General features: G+C 47.6%; 1 protein-coding gene across 2 annotated transcripts in view; it reads right to left on the bottom strand.

The window, feature by feature from the left end:
* The window catches only part of CDH15 (cadherin 15), a 31,115-nt gene extending 8,085 nt beyond the window's left edge, over positions 1–23,030 (bottom strand). For both annotated transcript variants that reach the window (XM_072636542.1, XM_072636534.1), the window contains exons 1-5: positions 22,713–23,030; positions 3,757–3,909; positions 2,592–2,747; positions 2,038–2,182; positions 1,013–1,173 (exon numbers count right to left, since the gene is read on the bottom strand). In XM_072636542.1, the coding sequence (XP_072492643.1) occupies positions 1,013–1,173; positions 2,038–2,182; positions 2,592–2,747; positions 3,757–3,909; positions 22,713–23,021 (924 nt within the window). In that variant the 5' untranslated portion in view covers positions 23,022–23,030. The remainder of the gene's footprint in view (positions 1–1,012; positions 1,174–2,037; positions 2,183–2,591; positions 2,748–3,756; positions 3,910–22,712) is intronic.
* Positions 23,031–23,524: the final 494 nt, after the last annotated feature.

The following is a 23,524-nucleotide window of genomic DNA, read 5'->3' as shown; positions in this document are numbered from 1 at the left end:
ATGAGATGCTGGACGGAGGGGTAGAAGGAAGCATCAGAGGTCCAAGTTTATCATCACTCGCTCCACCAAGATGGGGCTTGAGGGCAGCAGGCTGGCTCAGGTGTCCAGTACCTCAGAAGGAGGACTGGCTTGTGGGGGGATTGCTGCTAGTGGGGAGAAGTCACGAACAAATGAAAAAGTCCCCCCCGCCCCCAGCTTTTCCCATCTGCCGACAGAGTCACTACCTGACGCAAGAGGAGAGCACCAGAGAGTGCGGCGCCCCCTTCACGACCTGTGTGTGCACAGCTTCTCAAGCAGGTAATGGACATAATGATGAACTAATTTTCAGGAAGACCTGAGTTCAAATACAGCCTCAAACACTTAGAGCTGTGTAACCCTGGGCTAGTCACTTAATCTCCCTCACCCTCTATTTCCTCATCTATAAAATGGGGATAATAATGGCACCTCCCCCCAGGGTGTCACAAGAATTAGATAACACATGTAAAACTCCTAATAAAACTTACGGCACAATATAAGTGCTATTATAATCATTATTTGGAAAAGCTCCCAGGAAATCAACAGTGCTTGGAATAGTACTTTTGCTCAGTTGTGTACAACTCTTTGTGACTAACCCCACTGGGGGTTTTCTGGGCAAGGACACTGGAGGGGTTTGCCATTTCCTTCTCCAGCTCATTTTACAGATGAGGAAAAAGAGGCAAAGTTAAATGACTTGCCCAGGGTCACACAGCTAATAAGAGTCTGAGGCTGGATTTGAACTCAGGTCTTCCTGATTCTAAGCCCAGCGGTCTGTGCACTATGGTTGCCCCTTGGTTTAGTACTCAGACAGTTAGGCCACTGCCATTTCTCTTCTTAGAGTAGGGCAAACCTCTTTCCATGCCCCTTCTGGGGAGCCTCCGGGCAGGATTATAGTAAGACACAGGTAATGCCCATGCCCTGGGTGTGTGCCCTCAGTGAGGACAGCATCCACACACGCACCCCTCACTGCACCTTCACGCTTCTTGGGGGCCCTCACCTCTCTATCCAGCCCCACTTGCACAGTTCGGATCTCCCCGGTGAGATCATCGATGCTGAAATGCTCTGTGTCACCCTGGTCCAGAATCGAGTACCTCAGTGCTGCATTGTCTGTGTCTGGGTCATCAGCATCAGTAGCTTCGGCCTTTGTCACATAGGTCCCTGGGGGAGGACGGACATACTGACTTCCAACGACCTCCCTCCCCTATGGGTAGAACGAGGGACCCAAACACTCACAGCTGAGAACTCACTCCCTCAGCATCCCCAATAACCAAGGTGCACATAGATCTACTAAACAGATTGGAAAGAATTGGTATGTGATGTGTGTGTGTATGTGTGTGTGGGGTGACTGGAGTATATTCCAGGCAAAATGAAGAGGGGATGTCCCAATGTCAACCAAGGGGATCACCAAGGTGAAACAACCCAGGCTGGTGATTCTCCAGTATTTGAACAAACGTGGATTAGTTCAATGTTTTCCAGCCTTTTAAAACCTGTGACTTTCCTGGAGTGGATGTCACAGATAGATGAGGGAGGGGGAATTCAATTTCAATAAATAAATGGTTCAATATCCAACATAAACAGTTCTTAGTGATGAGATTAGCTCCGGTCTGGGAATCAAACAACTGATCTTGTTATATTTACATATGTCCTCACTGCCCCGTGCATTTTGATAAGGTTGGGGCTGGAAAGGTCATCATCCTCTTTATTGCTAAGACTTCAGCCCCTTTGCTATAAACAGGTTGTAGGTAGTTTATTTTCCAAAGCTTGAATACAGTTTTATTTTTTCATGCATTCTTTCTTTGTGTCTTTGGAAACATTTTTGAATTTTGGAAACCCCTGATGAAATATGGCTATTTACCCCTAGATGGTCTCTGGCCTACTTTTAATGACCACATTTACTTACACAGAGTTTTTCAAAGGAACTTCTAAGTTTTTGGGAAACCAGGTGCATCCCAGCATCCCCAGGCCCTATTCCCCAATATCATGAGGCATATGCTTGGGGAGGGGAGGGCTGACCAGCCTCACCTGGGATGGCTCCCTCTAGAACGTGGCCGGTGAATACCTCCTGTTGGAAGACTGGCCGGTTGTCATTCTGATCCACTACCACAATCTCCAGGTCAGTCGGGTCCTCCAGCGTGGACCCTCTCAGATCCAGGGCAAAGGCCTTGAGCTAAGTGAGAAAGAGAGCTGGGACTGGCACCGTGGGCACTTTGTCTGAACAGCCACATGGATGGTACAATGAGTTTGGGACAGAGATCCAGAGACTTGGCCTCTGGTGTTAGCTACTCCATCATTTACTAGGTGACTTTGGGAAGGTTACTTGAATCACATTAGGTTGTGGGGTTCTCATCTGTTTAAAGGGAGAAAATCGACACATCTGTATATGGATGGGCTCTGGGTAGGGCTGACTTTGGGTGGCCATTCTCTGCTTCTCTTCTCTAAGTGTCCCAGATGTGACTTTCCTGTTGAGCCCAAAAACAGTTCAAGAGCACTGGGAACGACCCTGATGGGGGTGGAGGAGGGGGCTTCCAGTGGTCTGGGTTAAGCTAGAACAGACTCCTCCTACCAGCAGCCCTTACCCTAAAGTGATCAGTCTTCTCTCGGTCCAGCATGGCATTGAGGAACACCTTTCCGGTGAACTTATCGATGGAGAAGACCCCCAAAGGCTCTTCATCTACCCCTGGGCCCTTGATGCTGTAGATGACTCCACCCAGCTGTTGTTTATCAGACTTGATCTGCCCCAGGACAGAAAACGGACATGTAAGAGAGGCAATGCTATAGTACGGCAGAATGGCGTTGAATCTGGAGTCGGGGGAGCTGAGTTCTTCCTATGTGACCTTGGACAAGTCACTTAAATGTTGCTGAATCCTCAGTCTCTTCATCTATAAAATAATGGCACTGGACAAGATTTTAAATCTTATTCTTCTAAATCTAAGCCTTTCTAACTCTAAATCTGAGTTTAGGGATGTGAGGATTAACCCCTGGGGGCTCCATCTTCCCCTGTGATCCCTCTTAGTGAAAGATAATCTATATGTATTCTCTTACCCCTATCCTAAGATACTTGTCCTTTGGAGATTATTTCCTAGTGAATAGGGACTATTACCTACCAAGGGAAGAAAAGTGCTTCCTCTTCACCTGGTGGTATCTTTCTCAGACTTCAAGCTTCAAATCAGGAGTTGCCTCCTCCATGCAGCCTTCCCTGCCACCCCTCCTCCCTGTCTAAAGTATTCTGGCTTGAACATCTTGGATTTTCCTTTGTCCCTATGGCATTCTACTTGGTATTTATTATACCTATTTATTAGCATGCCACTTCTATCCCTCCCTGAATCCTTCCCCATTAGACCATGATGACCTTGAGAGTAGGTCCATGTTATTGATTTCATTTCTATATCCCCAGAACCTAGCATGACATCTTATACGTAGCAGGCTCTTCAATGTTTCCTGATAAGGAACAGGGTGACTGGCACCCCCTTACCAGCCCTGTCCTCCCCTATCTTCTCCAGCCTGACCCCCATGCCTCAGGAATTCTGAGTAGGCCTGGGAGAAGTTTCTGCCTTCAGTTGGGAAAGTCACAGATGTAGGCGTTGTGGGGGACACAGGGGTGTAGGTGGGATTCGCCCTTGGGCTTTGGTAGTAATGTCAAGTTCTGGGTAGGACTGTGTCCTCCTCTTCTGCACATGTGGAGGATAATTACAAAGCTCATCCTGAGGTCCCCTTGTTTCCCTGCCCCAAGCCCTTGCCAACCTGCACCAGGGTATAGGGAATCCGCTTGTGGTTCTCAGACACGCTGATGGGTGGGATGACCCAGGCTCTCCTAACTCGATTCAGCCCCTTTGGATGTCGCCAGAGATAAAGGGGGCTAGGAGGCCCAATTATCTCCATGGAGAGGCTGAGACCCTAGAAGCAGGAAATGGAAAACATTGGTGCCATGATCAGATTCCCACTCCCCAGCATGGCTGGTTTCACCATTAACTCAGTGCATTCCCTTAATGGGAAATTAGCCAGAGAGAGCCTCCTAGACTCAGAGGAGACCCCAGAGTAGAGAATGGGCAGTGAATGAAGCCTTTGCCAGCTGCACAGGAGGCGAGTTTGATGGGAAATTAAGATCTGAATGGGATGCCAAGTTCTGAGTCAGCTGGAAGCATCTCCAAGAAATGTTACCCCTGAGCTGTGTACCCAGGAGTTGTGTGGACCACAGCTATGGTGTAATGGAAAGAACACAGGATTTAGTATTAAAAAAAAAAAAACCTTTGTTCAAACACAGATTCTGCCAGCTACTAGAGAGGCAAGGTGGGGGCAACAAAAAGAGAAACTGGAGAGGAAGGGATAGGAGGGAGGGAAAGGGAAAGAGAGAGAGACAGAGAGAGAGAAGGGGGTGGGGGAGCAGTATTAAGCAGGGCTTTGTGCTAAGAGCTGGGGCTACAAATACCAACGAGACAATCTCTGCCTTATTCGCTAATGGGGGAAGACACCTGAAGGGCTGTTAATGAGTTGATGAAGCAACAAGAGAGGCCTCAGTTTGACACTGAGCTGTGATGTTTTTAGCTGTGTGACTAGGACCAAGTCACCTACCCTTTCTGATTCTCAGTCTGGTCAGGGCTTTTCTAAGGATCACATGAGATAGTTTGTCCTATAACCAAATTCCTTCTCATCTTTTCCAGCAGATTGCGCCCTTTGCTATCCCCATTCTCTCACTAATCTTCAGTTTCTCACACTACAAACATGTCTACGTCACCTCATCCTTAAAAATCCCTGCTAATTTTCTATCTCTCTCCTCCTTTTCATGCCTAACCCTTTTTTTAAATTTAAATTTTATCTTTTCTCAATTACAAGAAAACAAAAATTTTTAACATTCTTTTTTAAGTTTTGAATTCCAAATTCTTTCCCTTTTTTTCTCTCTTCCTTTGAGAAGGCAAGCAATTTGATATGGATTATACATGTACAGTTAAACAAAACATTTCCATACTAGCCATGTTGCAAAAGAAAATGCAGATTCCCCCTCCCACACAAATAATAAAGTAAAAAAAAGTATGCTTCAATCTGCATTCAAAGTCCATCAATTCTTTCTCTGGATGAGGAAAGCATTTTTTAAACTCGTAAATCCTTTGGAATTGTCCTGGATCATTGTATTACTTAGAAGAGCTAAGTCATTCACAGCTGATCATCATACAATGTTGCTGTTACCATGTACACTGTTCTCCTCATTCTGTTCAATTCATTTTGCATCAGTTCATGTCAGTCTTCCCAGGTTTTTCTGAAGTCATCCTGCTTATCATTTCTTATAGCATAATAGTATTCTGTCATAATTATATACTACAATTTGTTCAGCCACCCCCCAACGGATGGGCATCCTCTCAAATTCTAATTCTTTTCCATTACAAAAAAGCCGCCACAAATATTTTTGTACATATAGGTCCCTTTCATTTTTGTTTTTGATCTCTTTGGGATACAGACCTAGCAGTGGTATTGCTGGGTCAAAGTGTATGCACAGTTTTATAGCCCTTTGGGAATAGTTCAAAATTGCTTTTCCAAATGGTTGGATCAGTTCACAATTCCACCAACAGTGCACTAGTGCATGACTAATCTTGAAAAAGCCATCTAAATTGATATTTCCACTTCCTCTCCTTTCACTCTCTTCTAAATTTTTGCAATCTGGCTTCTGACCTTATCATTTAACTGAAACTGTCCTCATAAAAGTTAACAGTATTCTTTTAATTGCCAAATCCAGTGACATTTTCTTAATCTTGACTTTCCTCAGTAGGTTTTCATGAGCTATTCCCTCCTGGTTCTCCGACATCTGTCTGCTTTTTCTCAGTTTCTCTTTCCAGATCTTCATCCAGGTCACTCCCGCTACCTATGGCTGTCCCCTGTCCCTGTGGGTTTGTCCTTGGGCCTTGTCTCTTCTCTCAAACTGTCTTACTTAGTGATGTCAACAGCTCCCATAGGTTCAATGATCACCATCGTGCTGATGATTCTCAGATCCATTTACCCAGCTCTAACCTCTCTCTTGACCTCCAGGCTCCCATCTCCAACTGCCTATTGGACATCTCAAACTAGATGTCTCATAGACATACTCAGTGTGTCCAAAACTGAACTGACTCATCATTCCCTCCCTCCTACTACCCCTAACTCCAACTTCTCTATTACTTTTGAGGTACGACCACCTTCCTGGGCACCCAGGCTCCCAACCAAAGTGTCATCCCGGGCTCCTCCCTCTTTCTCACCCCCTCCCATGTCCAATCTAACACCAAGACCTGTTGATTATACCTCTGAAATGTCTTTCATGAGCACCCCGTTCTCTTCTCTCACACTCTCTCCACCTTGTGCATACAGGTCCTCATCATCTCATGCCTAGACTATTGCCAAAGCCCTCTGGTTGATGATCTCTCTACTTCAAGTCTGTCCCCACTTCATGTCATCCTCCACTCAGCTGGCAAATGGACCTACCTCAAGAATATCTGCCCCTGTCACTCCCCACTCCCCCCCTTCAATAAATTTCAGTGACTCCTCATCCTTTGATCCTTCAGGATCAAATATAACATACAAAATTGCAAGCTCATAATGTCCAGTACACAGTAGGTGCTTAATATATGCTTGCTGATAATATACTTTGTAAACCTAAAAGTGCTACATAAATGTAATAATATAAATACTTAGTGTTTATATGGTGCCTACTATGTGTCAGGCACCGTGCTACATGTTTATTATCTCAATGATCCTTACAACAACTGGGTGATATAAATCATGATACCAGTGATTGCTAGCATCTATGTGATGACTGTCACTGGGTTAAGCACTTTTCAAATGTCTCATTTGATCCTCATGACAATCCTGGGAAGCAGGTGATGTTATTATTCCCATTTTACAGATGAGGAAACTGAGGCAGGCAAAGTTAAGTGACTTGCTAGTAAATGTCTGAGGCTGGATTTGAACTCAGGTCTTCCAGTGCTCTATCCACTGTGCCACCTAGTTACCAAATGTGAGTTATTATTTTTATTTTTTTCCTCCCTAGACTACCCTTAAGGGAGCAGTAGTAAGATGAAAAATTCCTTGCCAGGCTTTGGGCTCATGCTCCATTGGCTCCTGGGAAACGCCACCATGAACGACTCTCCCTGAAACTCTCCACCTAAAGCATGCATCTCCTGTTTGCTGTGCCCCAGCCTTCACCATACAGAAACTACAGCTCCCCCATACTCTTTGGGGCTCTGCCTGTGTGAAGAGCCTCCAATTCCCCTAAGCAACAACCCTGGTACAGAGGGAAGAGGGTTGTCCTTGGAACCACAGGACCCAAGTTTAAATTCATCCATTTACTAAGTGGGCAACCTTGAGCAAGTCACTCTCTGGACCTCAGTTTCCTCATCTGTAAAATGATGGGGTTGGACTAGGTGGACCCTGAGGTCTGTTCCAGCTTTAGACATGTGGTCCCATGAGGGGAGAGGTGTGAGAGGGGGTGTGGAGAAGAGCAGATCTCTCCACACGTGCTCATGTTTCTTGTTTCCCAGCAGAGGGCCCCTTCTCCTCCCTCCTCCCTTCCCATGGGGGTGAGGGAGTGATTTCTTCTGTTTCAAAATAACCCTACCAGCCTGGCTCCTTCTCCCTGCCCTCAGCTTAGGGGTGAGCTAGTCTGTATGGAGGGGGGCAAGGGGGGCACCTGATGAGCCAGCACAGCTGCAGAGAAAAACAGCTGGACTCAAGAACATGGGGATTAACCCCAGGGAGGCCCATCTTCCCCTGTGATCCCTCCTGGTGAACCATGGATTTGGAAGAATTCATATGTATTCCAAGAACTAGGGGTGGGGTGGGATGGTGGTTAGTGGAACTGGCAGGAGAATTGGGTGGGAGGGGTGTGTTACAAGATGGTTTTGTGGCTGCTCAAGGCTGTGAACATAATGGCTGCATGCGCGTTCCTTAGTCTAAGCCAGGGTTCTACCATTGGAAGACATTGTTCTGGCTTGAAGCTGGCTCTGTTGCTGAAGTGCAATTCCCAGGGGAGAGGTCACCCCTTAAGCCTCCTCATCACTGGGTACCTCAGTGTGATATGGCAGAGGGAAGAGACTTGGATGGGGCCGGGGGAGGGAGGACAGGGGACACTTGAAAGGGGCAAGGATGGAGAAAGGGAAGAAATGAGAAAGCCAGAAAAGACTCCCCAGGTTTGCCAGCCATCCCAGCCTTGGAAACATCACCACCTGACTGTCCTGGTGAAGGCGGGTGGGGAGTTCCCTCTGTCATTCTATTTTGGGAGGCTGGGATATTCTAGGACCTGCTCCACAATGGGAGGGCCCTGACAAGGTGGGATCTGCCCCTGTGGACCTTGGTGCACAAGTTCTGGGTGGGGCCAGGTGTGAGTGGGGCTCCCTCCCTTAGGAGGAAAGGCGAGGACTTAACAGGAGGTGGGAGAGGGCCCCAGTTTTGCTCTCATCTCTCTCTCTCTTGGAAAGGGAAAGAGGCCCAGAGCAGATGGCACAACTGTGCACTGAGCCAAGCTGGCCTGGGAGGAGCCAAGCCACAGTCTGGACTGGGAAAAGGGCATACCAGTGAGCCTGGAGGCTCCAGGAAGAGGCGGTGCTTGGCAAAACTGAAATGCCCACTTTGCTTGGCCCATCCAGTTGAGTCTTCACTGAATGCCTACCACTCCAGACACCCTATGCCATGCAAGGAAACACACATAAGAGAAAATTTTTCCTGTTTTAGCCCCCTTGCTCCTCAGAGGCTTTGGGGCCCTGTTAGTGACTTAATGGGTCACCTCTTCCATGGGGATTCCTGTTAAAAATGATGTTGTGAGGAGAAGGCAGTACTTAACCTAAATGAATGACACTCTAATTGTGGAATTTTAGGCACTGTGACAGCCCAGCTCTAGACCAATGTGTCTTCTGTGTGGGAGAGTAACTTTGACTCAGAGAGACCCAACTTGCCCTCCCCCTCTGCACAGCTGCCAGTCTTCCCTCCCTGACCTGGACCTCAGTTACATCCTCCCCATCCCATGGGGGAGGGAACAGCTAAAGACATTTGGAGGGGGGAGAAAAACTGGAATGGGGCCCCCACCCCTGCCTTACCCTGACCACACTCCTGACATAGAGGGGATGGTGGAATGACTGGGAAAATTGAGGCAAGGCATGCAAAAGGCCGGATGGTTAACATTGCCAGCAGCTGGGAGTCAACATGGCAAGCAAATGCTCCATCCTGACTCATCCATTTTCCAACAGGTGAATGAGCATCCTTTCCACATCCCTTCCTCATATCCCCCTCTTTAAAAACATCTTTTTCTTCTTCCCCATCCCAATTTTGAAAGAAAACCACCATTCAGGTCAGGCAGGGGCCTCCATCAGGCCTGGCCTTAGCCAGGCGGCCCTGAGTGAGCCCATGGGGAGAAAGGTCAGCATCCCACACCATACGGCCCAGTCCTGCATGAACTCAAGCCAAGATGGGACTTACTGGTCAAAGCCCAAAGACTGTTTTATCAATATTTTAGAAGAGACATCATAGCATCATGGGTAGTGAACTGTCTTTGGAGTCAGAAAGGCCTGGGTGCAAGTTCTGACATTGGTACCTAACAGGCATGTGACCCTGACAAAATCATGTAACTTCTCACTGTCCCAGGCAACTTTCCAAGCTAAAAAGTTAGATGTGAGTTGTTGACCTGTATTCATAGATGGAATTCCTAACTCTGAGGAAATCACATGTCTAAACCATAAACTTCCTTCCTTCCTTCCTTCTTTCTTTCTTTCTTTCTTTCTTTCTTTCTTTCTTTCTTTCTTTCTTTCTTTCTTTCTTTCTTTCTTTCTTTCTTTCTTTCTTTCTTTCTTTCTTTCTTTCTTTCTTTCTTTCTTTCTTTCTTTCTTTCTTTCTTTCTTTCTTTCTTTCTTAAAAACACAGGATTATAGGCTCATAGCTGAAAAGGACCTTAGTTGAATGTCTATTCCAACTCTCTCATATGAGAAAACCAAGGCCAGAGGAATTAAGTGTTCATCCGAGGCCACACAGGTGGTATGCAGAAAAACTCACATAGTGAGGGATCCATCTGGCATGGGACCCACAGTGGTCTATGCATTTTCTAAAACAACTGATCCTGTTTTGACAGCAAAGCACTCAATGTCACAGAAGCCAAGCCAGGTTTCCTTTCATCCTGGCCCTGGTGCTGAACTTGTTTCTAACTGGCATCAGGAAACCACTGGCAGGCCAGTAAGAGCTTCCCTCCCAGCAACACCGACTGAGTGGCTGGCACAGTGCCCCTTGGTTCCCACCTCCAAGCTGGGCAGTTGCTACTTCAAGCAGCCCATGTGAGGGGGTTGATGCCTGCTTGCAGGCTGTTTGGTCCTCCTCCCAGATCCCCATCTCAGCCCCTCTGTCTCCTGGGCTCTTCAGTTAAGACTTTGCTTCCCAGCCTCTGAGGGGCTGGCCAGGGGGTGGGGGACGTGGAGAGGGGCCAAGGAGATCCCAACTCATTCCCCAGAGCCCTGGGGGCCTGGAAGCCCTGCAGACGCCATCTAATCCTTTCACAAAGCATCCTCTATTTGGTCTCTAAAAGTCTCAGGCTGTTAGCAGACTATATTCTGAAGCATAATATGAAAAACTAAAAAGAAATAGAACTAGGCAGGCTAACAGCCTCCCAGGGTCATCTCACTGGGGTCATCTCACTCAGCCTCATGGAGCGAATGGATCAATAGGTTGGGAGTTAGAAGGATCTGGCTCTCCTGTGCCTAAGCTGTGTGATCTTGTTCAAGTCACTTAACTTCTCTTTGCATTAGTTTTCTCATCTGTAAAATGGGGATAAAGATAGAACCTACCTCCCAGAGTCAAATGAGATATTTGTAATGTTTAACAGAATGTCTGACAGGTGGTCAGTTCTTAATAAATCCTTCCTTCCTCCCTCCCTTCCTTCTTTCCTTCCCTCCTCCCCTCCCTCTGTCCCTCCTTTCTTCTTTCCCTCTTTCTTTCCTTCCCTCTCTCCCTCTTTCCCTCTTTTCCTTCTTTCTTTGCTCCTTCCTTACCCCTTCCTTCCTTGCTTGCTTGCTTCCTTCCTTCCCTTCTTTCCTCTCTCCCTCCTTTTCCCTGCCTTCTATATTGGCCACACCCCAAGCAGACGAGGGTACACCCTGTGTTTAGATCCCCTCTTCTCCAAGGAGGAATTCCTAGCCATCCCCTTGGCTACCTTCTCTACTACCTGTCAGAACGTCCTTCTTTAGTTCTAACCTACATCCCTTGTATTCCAGTTTCTTAATATTTCTTCCTCTTCTGTTTGAGACTGAGAAGAATTGTACTTTCCTGGCCTTGACCTCCTGCTTCCCTCCAGCTGTGCTGACCCATGAAAAAACAGTGCTCACCATATTCTGGCCCTACCAGTGCACAAAGAGGAGAAGGTCTGGCAGCTCTGGGCCTGAGCAGTAGGTGCTGCTTGGATGGTTTGTACAGGGTGAGAGGAGACATCTGTGGCCAAGGGACCTAAGCCTCAGACCAGGGCTGCTTTTGTGTGTCAAGGACCCCTTGGTCAGTCAGAAGCCTATGGATCCTTCTTGGAATCCTATTTTTAAATGGACAAGATTACAGAGAAAGCTAAAGATAAGGAAAAGTAAAGATGTAATTCCCCCCACCCCCCCCACATCCAAGTTCACAGATTCCCTTAAATCTATACGTAGACATGTTGAGGAAGGGATGAACACAGGTTAAAAACCTTTGCCTTACATGGAGTTTGGCCTGTTAATGAGGATGATGATGATCGTTTTCATAGTATGAAGGTCATAAAGCACTTTCCTTACAATGGTCCCACGAAGAAGGTAATACTAGTATAATTATGCCCATTTTTCAGATGATCCCAGAACTAGCAAGCCTCAGAGCCAAGCTTTACCCAAGTGACCTCACCCCATCTCCAGTATTCTTTTTACTATACCATGCTGCCTCTCTGTTGTAGGAGCCAAGAAACTAACCCTGCCTTTAGACTGATGAAAGATTATGGTCCAGATACTTAACCTTTCTGATCTCAGTCTCCTCATCTGTGAAGTGGGACTGATTCTATATTCACTCTTAGTGCATCACAGAGACGTAAGAATAAAATCAGGCCCCTGAGAAAGGGAGATTCCATCTTATGACCACATGGCCATCCTTAACAGCATCCTTCTGGCTTGCAAATGAAAATAGTCTTGGTCACAAGGAGGAAGGAAAAGCCACAGAGTGGCTGTTTCCAGGTAACTTCCTCTGTGGGAAAGTTATGTTAAATAGTTCTCATTTATAGAGTACTTCAAGGTTTGTAAAATGCTTTACCAATATTAAATCCTTTTGACAACCCTGGGAGGAAGGTGCTATTGTTATCCGAATTTTGCTGATGAGGAAACTGAGGCTGGGAATGGTTGAGTCACTTTCTTAGAGTCACATAATTAGTAAGTATTGTTATCTAAGGCAGCATTTGAACTCAGATCCTCCTGACTCCAAATACATCCTATCCATTGGGAGGTTTCCTCCCCCATTGAATTGTGAGCTCCTCAAGATGAAGTTCTGGTTTTTTGCCTTTCTTTCCACATCCAGTGCTTAGCACAGTACCTGATAACTGACAGGCGCTTAGTACACATTTCTTGTTTGTTTTTTAAAGGCAATTAGGGGTAAGTGACTTGCCCGGGGTCACACAGCTAGCGTCCAAGGTCGGATTTGAACTCAGATCCTTCTAACTCCAGAACTGGTGGCGCTCTATCCATTGTGTCACCTAGCTGCCCCCTTTGACTTGACTCTAATTCAAAGTATGTATCCTATTGATGGTTGCCCCATGACGCCATCTTTGTTTATAGGTTATAGTCTACAATTGGAAACCTGAGTGCCTACAGATTAAATAGGTAGGCCTTATTTAAGGTAAATAATCAGGACTGTTTAGAACCAATTTACATTCTTTCAATGTGCCTAGAACAAAGCAAATCGAGTGTCTTTGGACTTGGCCTAAGCAGAGTGGATAAAACAATGGACAGGAACTTTTGAGTAGCCTAGAAGGTTCTCTGTCACATACTGAGGGTCTAAGAGTCTGCCTTCATTGGTTTAGAGCAGAAATGTTCTCTCAGTTAAGTAGCTCTCTACTCTCCCTTCCTAGGCCACTCTCTTTGTGTCTCCTCCATTGACCATCATGGTCTGCACCCTAGCTGAACCTGGCCTCCTGGTCATTGTCATCCCGACTGCCTCTCTCCCTTCCATTCCCCTCCCTGGCAGCTGCAGGAGGCTGGGATTCCAGGAAGTCCACTAAGCTGGCAAGGAGCCAGGCTCCCCTATTCTGTCGAGCCTGGGAATCTCAGCCCCCGCCTGTCCATAGCTTGAGTTCATGAGGTCAAAAAGAAGCCACAGTCCTTTGGCCCCGGGCCTTTGCTCCCAAATCAGAGGCTGTGGTGGGTAGGGAAGGGAAGGGCCCATTCTGAAATGCCCAGTTTTCAATGAGCATTTGTTACACTCACTCTTTATCCTCCCACTGCCCCTTTCCAAGAAGACATGGTCAGTCCCAGGGAAGAAAAAGCCTGGGAATTAAATCTTGAAACTAGGAACAATCTACTCTCTAAACAAGGCTACATCGATAGCACACACACACACACACATACACATACATACACACAAAGACACACATAAACACACACATACACACTTACACACACATATACACATACACGTATACACACATACACATATACACACACACACATTACAGACAAGCCCATGTAGCTAGCACACAGACATACAGGAAGAAACACCTAAGGACAAATAGATACCAAGGCACCCCCTCTTTCCCTTTCCACCAAATATCCTAAACCCTGCAGAAGCTTGTTGAAGGCATTTCCAAAGCATCCAAAGTGTTTCCAGGGACAGAATCAAGAATTAGAAATCAGAAGATGTAAATGGAGCTTGAGTTTTTTCATCTGTAAAATGGGGACAATACTGCTCAGCCTTACCTACTTCACAGGGTTGTTACTTCAATCATTCAAGAATCAATGATTTTGTGGCTGTGGGGCAATCCTTCCTCATATAGCATGTAGCCATCTCTGCGTCTTTCTGAGTTTCTGTGGCCAAAAATTCGTCATTGAGAGGGAGCATAGTAGAGCAAATACACTGGAAAACCTGGGTTTGAATTCTGCCTTAAATACTTTGCTGTGGAACCCTGAGTAAGCCACTTGCTCTCAGGACTCAGTTTCTTTGGTTTTTTTTTTATCACCTTTTGGTCATCACTGGGCTCACACACAAAGCCTGCTCATCTTTGAAGAACCTCCCAGAACTTGGGAGCACAGGTCATCACAACTTTCGGGAAGATAGGGGTCACCTCCAAGCAAGGGAGAGACATGGAGGTGTGGGTGGTGTTCAGAGAGGACTGGCCCCTCTGGTGTGAGGGTTGCTCATCTACCTTTGGTGTCTACCTGATTCACTCAACTCTCATGTGTGGTTCCATGAAACTGTAATGTGCACAGTGGCCACACCCCAGACTGACTAAACCAAGTTCAGGGTAACTGACAGGTCTCAAACCCATCGGTGAGTCAGGGGGTTGCTATCCCAAGCATGTGTAGACTTTCCCCATTGGAATGGACAGATGAAAGGACAGGAAGATGGCTGAAGCAGGAGCTGTGGAGCTATTGGAGTTTGGTCAGGCATCAAAGATGTCAAGGTCATCCATTGCATCCTGAGTCATTGATGGTTATCTTGACTTTTGTCCTACTGCTAGACGTCAGGAAGAGAAAGTGAGGCTGACAATTTCATGCAACTATACCTCCCTTAAATCACCCCGTGTTGTCACTGGTCCTTTTTGAAAACAAAGGACACACAACCACAACAAGGAAGAGAGAATGGAGAAGGAATCTGGGGGAAGAGCTCAGCCATATTAGAAAGAATAAGGAACATAATGGCGGTGACAGTGCTCTGTATATTACAAAGCATATATAAATGGCAGGGGCTGTGTTGGTTATTAGGAGCTCTGGGGAGCCACAGATGCCTGAGCCCCAAATCCCACTACCAGCCCATGCCCATGCTCCTGCCTAGGCAGACATCAAGGACACACCTGTACAACAGATAAATGACACTTCTCGAGTGGCTCCTTCCTCTCTCTCCATAAGCTTCAATACCATCCAAGAGAGCCAAGAGCGCCAAATTTGGTCATTGACTAAGGGTAGCACAGCACGTTAATGTTTGTAAAGCACTTTAAATATATCCTGTCATTTGATACCTCAAACCACCTTGGGAGATAAGTGCTATTGTTGTGCTTGTCCAGTTGTTTCAGTCATGTCTGACTCCTGGTAATTCCATTTGGGGTTTTCTTGGCAAAGATAGAAAGTGGTTCGCCATTTCCTTCTCTAGCTCATTTTACAGATGAGGAAACTGAGGCAAACAGGGTGAAATGACTTGCCCAGGATCACGTAGCTTATAAGTATCTGAAGTGGGATTCACACCCAAGTCTTCCTGCCCTTCTCTACTTGGCCACACTGCCTCTCAAATATGTGTGTAGTTGGTTTTCTAAAGTCTTAGCTTCAGGAGCTAACAATTACTGTTAGGTCACTGCTCTCAGGCCAGGTAATAGTTATTTGGGTTTCTATTATATTCCCCATCCACCCCCCCCATTAGCTAACAAGTGTTACTGAGCTCTGGTCCAAAAATTGGGAGTCATTATTGTCTTCATTGAGTCTTATAATATTAGAAAGAAGAGATGTAGAGTTGAAAAGAAGAGACCATTGAAGCCACCCTCTCCTTTTACAAATGAGGAAACCCCAGCCCAGAGAAGTTAACTTGACTTGGGATGGGTCAGACAACCAATGAGAACCAATGACAAGATTTGAACTCAAGTTTTCTGACTCGAGGTCCAGGACATATATGACATTATTATGAAACAATGCTCCACAGAATATGGTTGAGCCAGGAGACCATGTGGGGCAAAGGAAGGAGCCAGGAAATCTCAGTCCTAGTCTCCAGGCCAGGACCATTTAGTAGCTGTATGACCTTGAGAAAGTTACCTCATTTCTTTGAGTCTCAGTTTCCTCCTCTGCAGAATGTACAGGAAGATTTCTAAGATTCTTTCTAGCCTTAATAATTTATGGTTAGAAATGCTATGTTTCTTGGGGAGGCTGGGAGGTCTGTAGAATGTCAGAGGAGGCAGCTTCATATGGACCAGAGTCGCTATGGAGGACATGGAGTTTGATCAAGTGAAAGGCTGCAAAGGGTAGAAAGAGGGGAACATGCCTTTCTCTTTCTTATCTATGGCTGAAACATTCTGGGTCACCCAACCGATGTTTCAGAAAGGTTCTTCAGTAGAGAGGCTCTGTCCCATGAAAGGGCTACAGGAGGGGTATTGGAACCTGGGCCTCTGTCCCTTCTTGGCCCTTATGACTCCAACCTATCCATTCTCTTAGGTGGAGTGGGAGGCAGGAGGAATTCCTGGAATGGATTCAGCTGTCAGGTCTACCCTCCTGAGGAAGGGGCCCTCAAGCTGATGAGTTTGGGAGGGGGATGCTCCTTCCAGCTGCCCCATTCCTCAGAGACTATGGAAAGAGATTTTCTCTTTCTCTTTAGGGTAGCATAAATCTTTCTCACCTTTAGGTAGTTTCAGCTCTGACTCCCCAAACCACCTCCAAATTCACCTCTGCACCCATCCCCCTTATGGACCCAGGCTGATTTCCCTTTGGGGCTCTATGAGGTGGATTTTGTCTCTAATAATCAGACTTTCTACACAGAGGACTTGGGTTCATATCAGCCTTCTGATGCTACCTGTGTGACCTTGGGGAAATCACGTAACTTCTCTGGACTTATCTTTCCTCATCTGTAAAATGGGCTCTGAGATTCTTTACAAGTTAAGTTCTCTGATCCTAGGATCCCACCATACATCAGATTCATTTATTAAGTGCCTACTGTGTACCTGGCACACGGATGCTGGGGATGCAAAGACACAATGTCCTCTACTTTTGAGGAGCTCGTAGTATATGGAGGAGGGGTGAGGAATGACCACATGTAGCAATATAAATAAATACAAATGACAAAATAATGATTATATATCTGTAAATACAAAATGCATACAGCATCATTTGGGGAGTTGGGGGGCAGTACACACTGGACGTACACGAGAGGAGAGGGCCCTTGCAGGAGGTATAGCCCTTGAGATGAACTTAGAAAGAAGTCATGGATTCTAAGGTAGGAAGAGCTGCATTCCAGGCATTCCTGGACAAAAGCAGGGTGACTGGAGATGGAATTTCCCCAATCAGTGGGATGGGTTTGCATGGAGCGCTACACGCTCTACTGTCTGGTCTCTCTCGTAATGGAAAGTCCTTTGTCCATTGACACACAGAAGCCATGCAGCCATGGGCTCATCATGTAACATATGTGGGCTCCAGGTTTCCTTATCCTAATGACCTCTGAAGTTCCTCTCAGCTCAAAATCTCTGATCCCACGGACTGCCTTGGGATATCTCTTGTACTCTGGCTTTCACTAGTAATTATTAATTTATTGTCCCAACTAGACTGGAGGCTCTTTGAAGTCAGGTACAGAATGTCTTACGTAGCACAACGCTGTACACTTTATACATGTATATTATTATAGATTAGATTATAATCATAAACTTTATAATAATAAGTATGTTAACTATATCATTATATTAATCAGTGTATATTATTATATTATACAATCTATTAAAATATTCATCATTAATCTAGACAAATGAATGATTGATTACATGATTAAACTGATTAAATTAAATGATTGAATGACAGATGCACTTGATTTGGGCACACCAACCTTTAGGCCAGGGCTGGGGAACCTGATTTAGGCAGATGGGACAGAGATTATAGTTCCATTTTCAAAGGAGGAGAAAGTGAGCCCCAGAGCCATTCAGCAGTTCAAGGTTGAGGTTGAGGTTACACAAGAAGTTATTGGTGGAAAGAGGACCAGAACCCAAGTCGCTGGGGCCCCAGCTGAATGAGGGGCCCTCTTCTGTCCGCTCCTAGGGAAGACCCCCCGGGGGCTGAAGAGGAAAGGTCAGGGGCCCCCAGGCAGCAGACTGTGTTTCCAGATGGGAGGGGGTGGGGAGGAGGACAAAAGGCTGAAAGCTGAGCCGGGTTGGGGGGGAGGAGGCTCCCTAGGTCGTGACACTGGCATCTTTCTGCCTTTTAGGAAGAGATGCGCTCCTCCTCCTCCCTCTAGAGCTAATTTGAGCTTGGGTGGCTCCTGGAAATTACCCTCCCATTGGCTGATGTCCTGAGTCATCAGCCCCTGGGCCTGAGCTCTCCTCTTGTCTTCCTGAGGGAGGGTGTGGAAGGATGGCCCACCTTGTACCTAGGACCAGGCCAGAAACCATTCCCACAACCCCCTCTGCCGCTTTCAGCCAGGGAGGGGGAATAAAAATGCAGAAGAGGGAAACAGAGGAAGGAAAAGAAGGCAGGGGGCTTTGGAGATTTCGTTTGTTCATTTCTGAGAGAGATCCCTTCTGGGGCTCCAGAGACAGTCCTGAGGGGCATACAGACAGCCTGACCTTTGTCCCACTAGGCTAGGTCTTCAAGCTTAAGGGACATATAGAAGGGGCTAGAGGGTCAGCCCCCTAAGAGCCTCACACTCCTCTATGATTAGGGATGTGAGGTTAACCCTGGGAGAGCTGAGCCAGCAGGATGTGGTCAGTCCAGAGGGGGCAACTGTCTGTGATTCTTCTGAGGGACACAAAAGTTGTGGTGGGTGGAAGCTGGAGGCAGCCTGGCCTGGGCTTCCAAAGAAATTCTGCTCTTTTCAAGGGGGTAGGATGGAGTTACAGTGGCTCTGTGTCCTCCAGAGACCCAGCTGTTAAAAGGACTGGCTGGAGCCTGGGGGCCTGGGCCAGAGCCAGGGGATTAAACCCAAGCCTAGGGATAGGAGCTGGCAAGAGACAGCAAGGCGCTCACTATCTCTGCCTTGGGTCGCCCTGCTTTTCCTAGGTTTTCCAGTCCCCTTTGTCCCTGACACGCAGCACTACGGACCACACAGAGAGGAAGCAGTAGAATTAGAACTCAGATCCAGTCCCTTGGCCCATTCCACTCCACTACAATCACCCCTCTGGAGCAGTAGGGTCCAGCAGCTATCACCTGATACAGATTTACACCTTTCTAGGCTATAGAAACCACCAAGGAACCAGGTTGCCAACCTTTGGAGGTAGTGTTTTCATATGCTGCAGGCATCTAATTCAATTCATGCAGCAGGTTACTTATTAAATGCCTAGTTTGTGTGTTTGTGGCAGTGTGACATGCTGGATCAAGTGTAGCCCTGGCCTGTTCAAAGCCTATCTTTTACCTATTGGCTGCATGATCCTCAATAAGTCACTTTAATTTCTCATTACTCTATTACCACCTCTAAGACCATGATTTTCAGAGAGAGTACCAACCTGTATCTGTGGAGGTTGCTTCTGCATTTTGAAATTCCCTATGTTGATAAAATCACAGATAAAAGGGTGGGGTAGCAGGGTGTCTGCCTCAGGGCTTGGACTGGCAGAGACCTTGTGTCTTTGCCTTGCCTGCTTAGGCAGAGGATGGATCAATTCCCACAGCGGGGGAGGGGTTCCCTTACAAAGCCTTGTGTCCAGGGGGAAGGGCCTCTAGGGCTTGGCACCTGGTTTCAGGAAGGCATGTCATGAACATGATTTCTAGAATGAGTTCTTAGAAGACAAGAAGCCAAAAAGTGGGCTCTTCCACTTTCTCATCTCAATCTTAAAGGCTCTCTCCTTTTCCCTGAGGTTCGGAGAGGCCACCCCAGGTCATCTGTGATTCTGTAGAGAACCTCAGTGTCCTAGGTGAAATCAGTACCCTTGAAAAACTGTGGTTCAAAGGGCCCTGACCCATCTTGTCTACAGGAGGGAGTGGATGATCTGTCTATACAGTGGGACACACCTGGGCTTTGATCTCCCAGCTAGGCCAGAGGCCTGCTGGGAGCCAGTTTTCAACCTCCCATGATGGGGCAGTCATTCATGGACTGAAAGTAGCTGACTGAGAATATGTAGAAAGTCATCTGTGGGTGATAGACTCATGCTGGCTGGCTCCAGCCAGGATCCCATGGGCATGAGCCTTAGTCCTAGACTTGGCACTGTTGGCCAAGTCTAGGGAAGTGATAAGACCTGGGGCTGGACAAGTGAGCACCCATGAACACCATGTGTACCATTTGTACCCCAGCCCAGGGAGGGAGCAAAGTGGCAATGGTGAGGGTGGGCAGGGTCTGAGCTCAGGGACCATTCCAGGAGGGGGGAAATGGGGGCACATTGTGGCTGGGCAGCACAGGACTAGCAAGAGGGGCTGCCAAGGGGCTGAGAAGCCAATCTCCCCAAGCTTTCAGCCTGAACTGGCCCCAGCTGCTGTGGTGCTCTAAGGCAGAGACACATTGCAAAGAGCCAGCTGTCCTGCTTCACTCCAGAGCCAGCTGCTTTGGGCTGGGTGGGGGCAAAGAAAGACATTCTTTCACCATTGTGTGTGTGTGTGCATGTGTGTTCATGTGTGTCTGTGCACACACACATTCACACACAGAGAATATCAACACAAGAAATACTCAGGACCACTTCAGACAGAGGCCACAGGATCCAGACAATCACTAGGACATACTGAATATTTGTGTGACCTTGGACTTCTCTGGACCCAGGTCATCCATTTGTAAAATGAAGGTGTAGAACTAGGTGGTTCCAAAGGCCATCCCAGTTCAGACCCTCTGTGTTTTAAAGTCTCTTCCAGCTGTAACATTCCACTCTCTGGTCTAACACTTCACGTGTTAGAACACTTCATGTTCTAAGGTCCTCCAAGGTCCCTTCCAGCTCTCTGATTCCTAAAGAGCTTTTCAGGGAGAGGACATTCTTGACATAATGAACATGATTTCTAGAACAAGCGTTCCTAGAAGACAAGAGACTGTTTACGGCACAACTGAAGGGGGCACCTAAATGCCACCAGGGGAGGTCAATAGCTGGCATCTTGGGTCACTGAGTGGCAGAAAGTAGAACTCCAGTGAATGAAGAAAACAAGCCCCTATTATGTGTCAGGCCCTGTACTGTGTTTTGCAAATACTGTTTGACCTTCACAACAACCCTGAGTGATAAGTGTTAGGTGGCACAGGGGATACAGCACCGTGCTGGGAATCAGGGAGGCTCATCTTGGTGAGTATTCACAAATCCAGCCTCAGACACTTACTAGCTAGACAAGTGACTAACCCTGTTTGCCTCAATGTGTAAAATGGGCTGGAGAAGGAAATGGCAAACCACTCCAGTGTCTTTGCCAAGAAAACCCCAAATGGGGTCACAAAGAATCAAATACAACTGAACAACAACAAATGATTATCTCAGTTTACAGCTGAGGAAACTGAGGCAGAGGTTAGACAGCTTGCTTGGTATAACTGTGACTAGGATGTGCTTGAGCCTGGTCTTAAGCCCAGCACTGAGCTACCCTAGCTGGCCATCTCTAGGCAACTTGGCTCTACCGCTCCTTGGAAATTCCCCACTACCTGTAGAATTGGGGAAATCTAGGTAAATTAGGCTGTCTAAGGCTGGGCGTTGACTCCTGGAAGTAGGAGTGTCGTTGGGAGGCCCTAATCAAAGATCTTAACCCAGGGGCTACCGACTCCTAGACTTCAGGGGGTCAGTGAACTGGGATGGGAAAAGAATTTTATCTTTATTTTCACTAATCTTTGCTTTCTTTTGTTACCTCCTGCATTTAGAAAGATGATTCTGAGGGGGCCACAGTCCTCTCCAGACTGTCAGAGGGGCCCAGGCATACAAAAAGGTTAACCCCAGACTAGGAGGCCCCTTTGTACTTTCATAGGATCAAAGATTTAGGGCTTAAAGGGACCTTAGAGATAAAATCTGTGTGTAACACGTATATCTCTTGAGAGAAGAGGAAGAGGGAGGGAGGGAGTGAGAAAGGGGCAGGGGGGCTGAGGGAGGGAGGGAAAAGGAGGAAGAGAGAGAGGGGGAGGGGGCTGAGGGAGAAAGGGAGCTGGAAGGAAGCCAATTAGTTCAAATCTGTCACTTTACAGATGAGGAAACTGAGACCCAGAGAGGCAAAATAACTTGTCCACATCTCAGGTATCAGAATTCGACTTTCCACCCAGATTCTGACCCCAAATCTGGTCGTCTTGTCATTATATCTTTCTCAGGGGGTGAGGATCTGTCTCCCCACTTAACGTTAAATGTTTAATTAAAGCTAATTCTCTCATTCACTCTGATCTTTCCTTTCTGTTCCCCAAAACACAAAGACGAAGGCTTTGGTATGCACACTCACAAACAGGTTCAGAAACACACACACAGGTGGTCTCCTACCCTCGCATGAAGTCGGGAGGAACCTTAGAACACAGAACATTAGACCCTCGCACACAGCTCTGCAAACAGGACATCCCTCCGAACACAGGCTGTCAGGGCGGCACACGGAGAGTCGGAGCGTCTCCAGAGTTCCCCGAAGGGATCCAGGCCTCCCCACTCTGCCCCACTCCCAGTGTCCTAGCTCTTTCCCTCCGCGCGCCCTTCCCAACTTTGGTGGGGGAGTCTCCTCCCCTTTCAGGCACCCCGGTAAGGAAGGCTTCCCTTCCTCCCGTCACCACGGGCTGGGTTTGACTCTCCCGAAACAGGAGAAAAGAGGAGGTAGCCCCAGCCCCGCGGGCAGTCCCAGCCCCACCTGGCTCCTTGGCCCCTCCGCCCTTCCTCATCCCCCACTTCGCCCAAGGGCCGAGGGCTCGCTCCGGGAGCCCCGACAGCCCGGCAAAGTTGCAGCAGAATGAGCGTCTCTTACCTGGGCCAGGAGGCAGAGGAAGAAAAGGTGGGCTGCGCCCATCCTAGCGAGAGCCCGAAGTGGCCAAAGGCCAGGAGGATGCTGCTGAGGTCTGTGAGTGGGAGCTCCAAGCTCGGGGCCAGAGTGCCCGGCTCTCTCTGGGTGAGCGCCTGAGCTCCGAGCTAAAATAAGCCGGTGGCCTGGCTGAGTGACAGCCCATGTGCGGTGCGGGCTGGGGCGGGCTGGCGCTTGGGGAAGGGGGACGGGGCAGACGGGCAGCTGCGTTACTAACGCGCGGAGGGGGGAGAGTGGGAGCGCAGCTGTCCCCATTACACAGCTCTGGGCCCGGGCTGCCCAAGGTCAGGTGGCACCCCCTCCCCCCATGGGGGAGGCGAAGCTTAACCCTTTACCAGCAGCATGCTAGGAGCTGGGGCTACTGCCTGAGGAGGGGTTCAGGGGAGTCTGCCTCCAGCCAATGTGTGTGGGGGGAACTCAAGAGCCTTTGGGTAAATACAGTAGAAAGAAGCAAAGGGAGGGATTCCAAGAAAATGGGGAGAGAAAGAAGGGGATTGGGTGGGATGGCCCAGTGGTGAGCATTGGAAGTGGGTGTGAGCTGTGAAGAGTTCCCATGGCCCTTTGAGGATTACCCAAGAGAGGAGTCTTATCCCAGAAACACCTGAGTTTCAGATGGTTTATGGAAACATGGACAAGAGATAGGGTTTGAGCCCAGATGCAAAACTTGTGGCCCAGATGAAGGCTACCTGGCGGTCCAAAGAGGATGTCGGCACACTTATCTCAGAATCATAGCCTGTCTGGGTTGGAAGTTACCTCAT

Source organism: Notamacropus eugenii, chromosome 1 (assembly GCF_028372415.1).
Source record: "Notamacropus eugenii isolate mMacEug1 chromosome 1, mMacEug1.pri_v2, whole genome shotgun sequence".
Lineage (NCBI taxonomy): Eukaryota > Metazoa > Chordata > Mammalia > Diprotodontia > Macropodidae > Notamacropus > Notamacropus eugenii.
The sequence above is the reverse complement of the archived record's forward strand: the minus strand, read 5'-3'. Positions and strand labels throughout refer to the sequence as shown.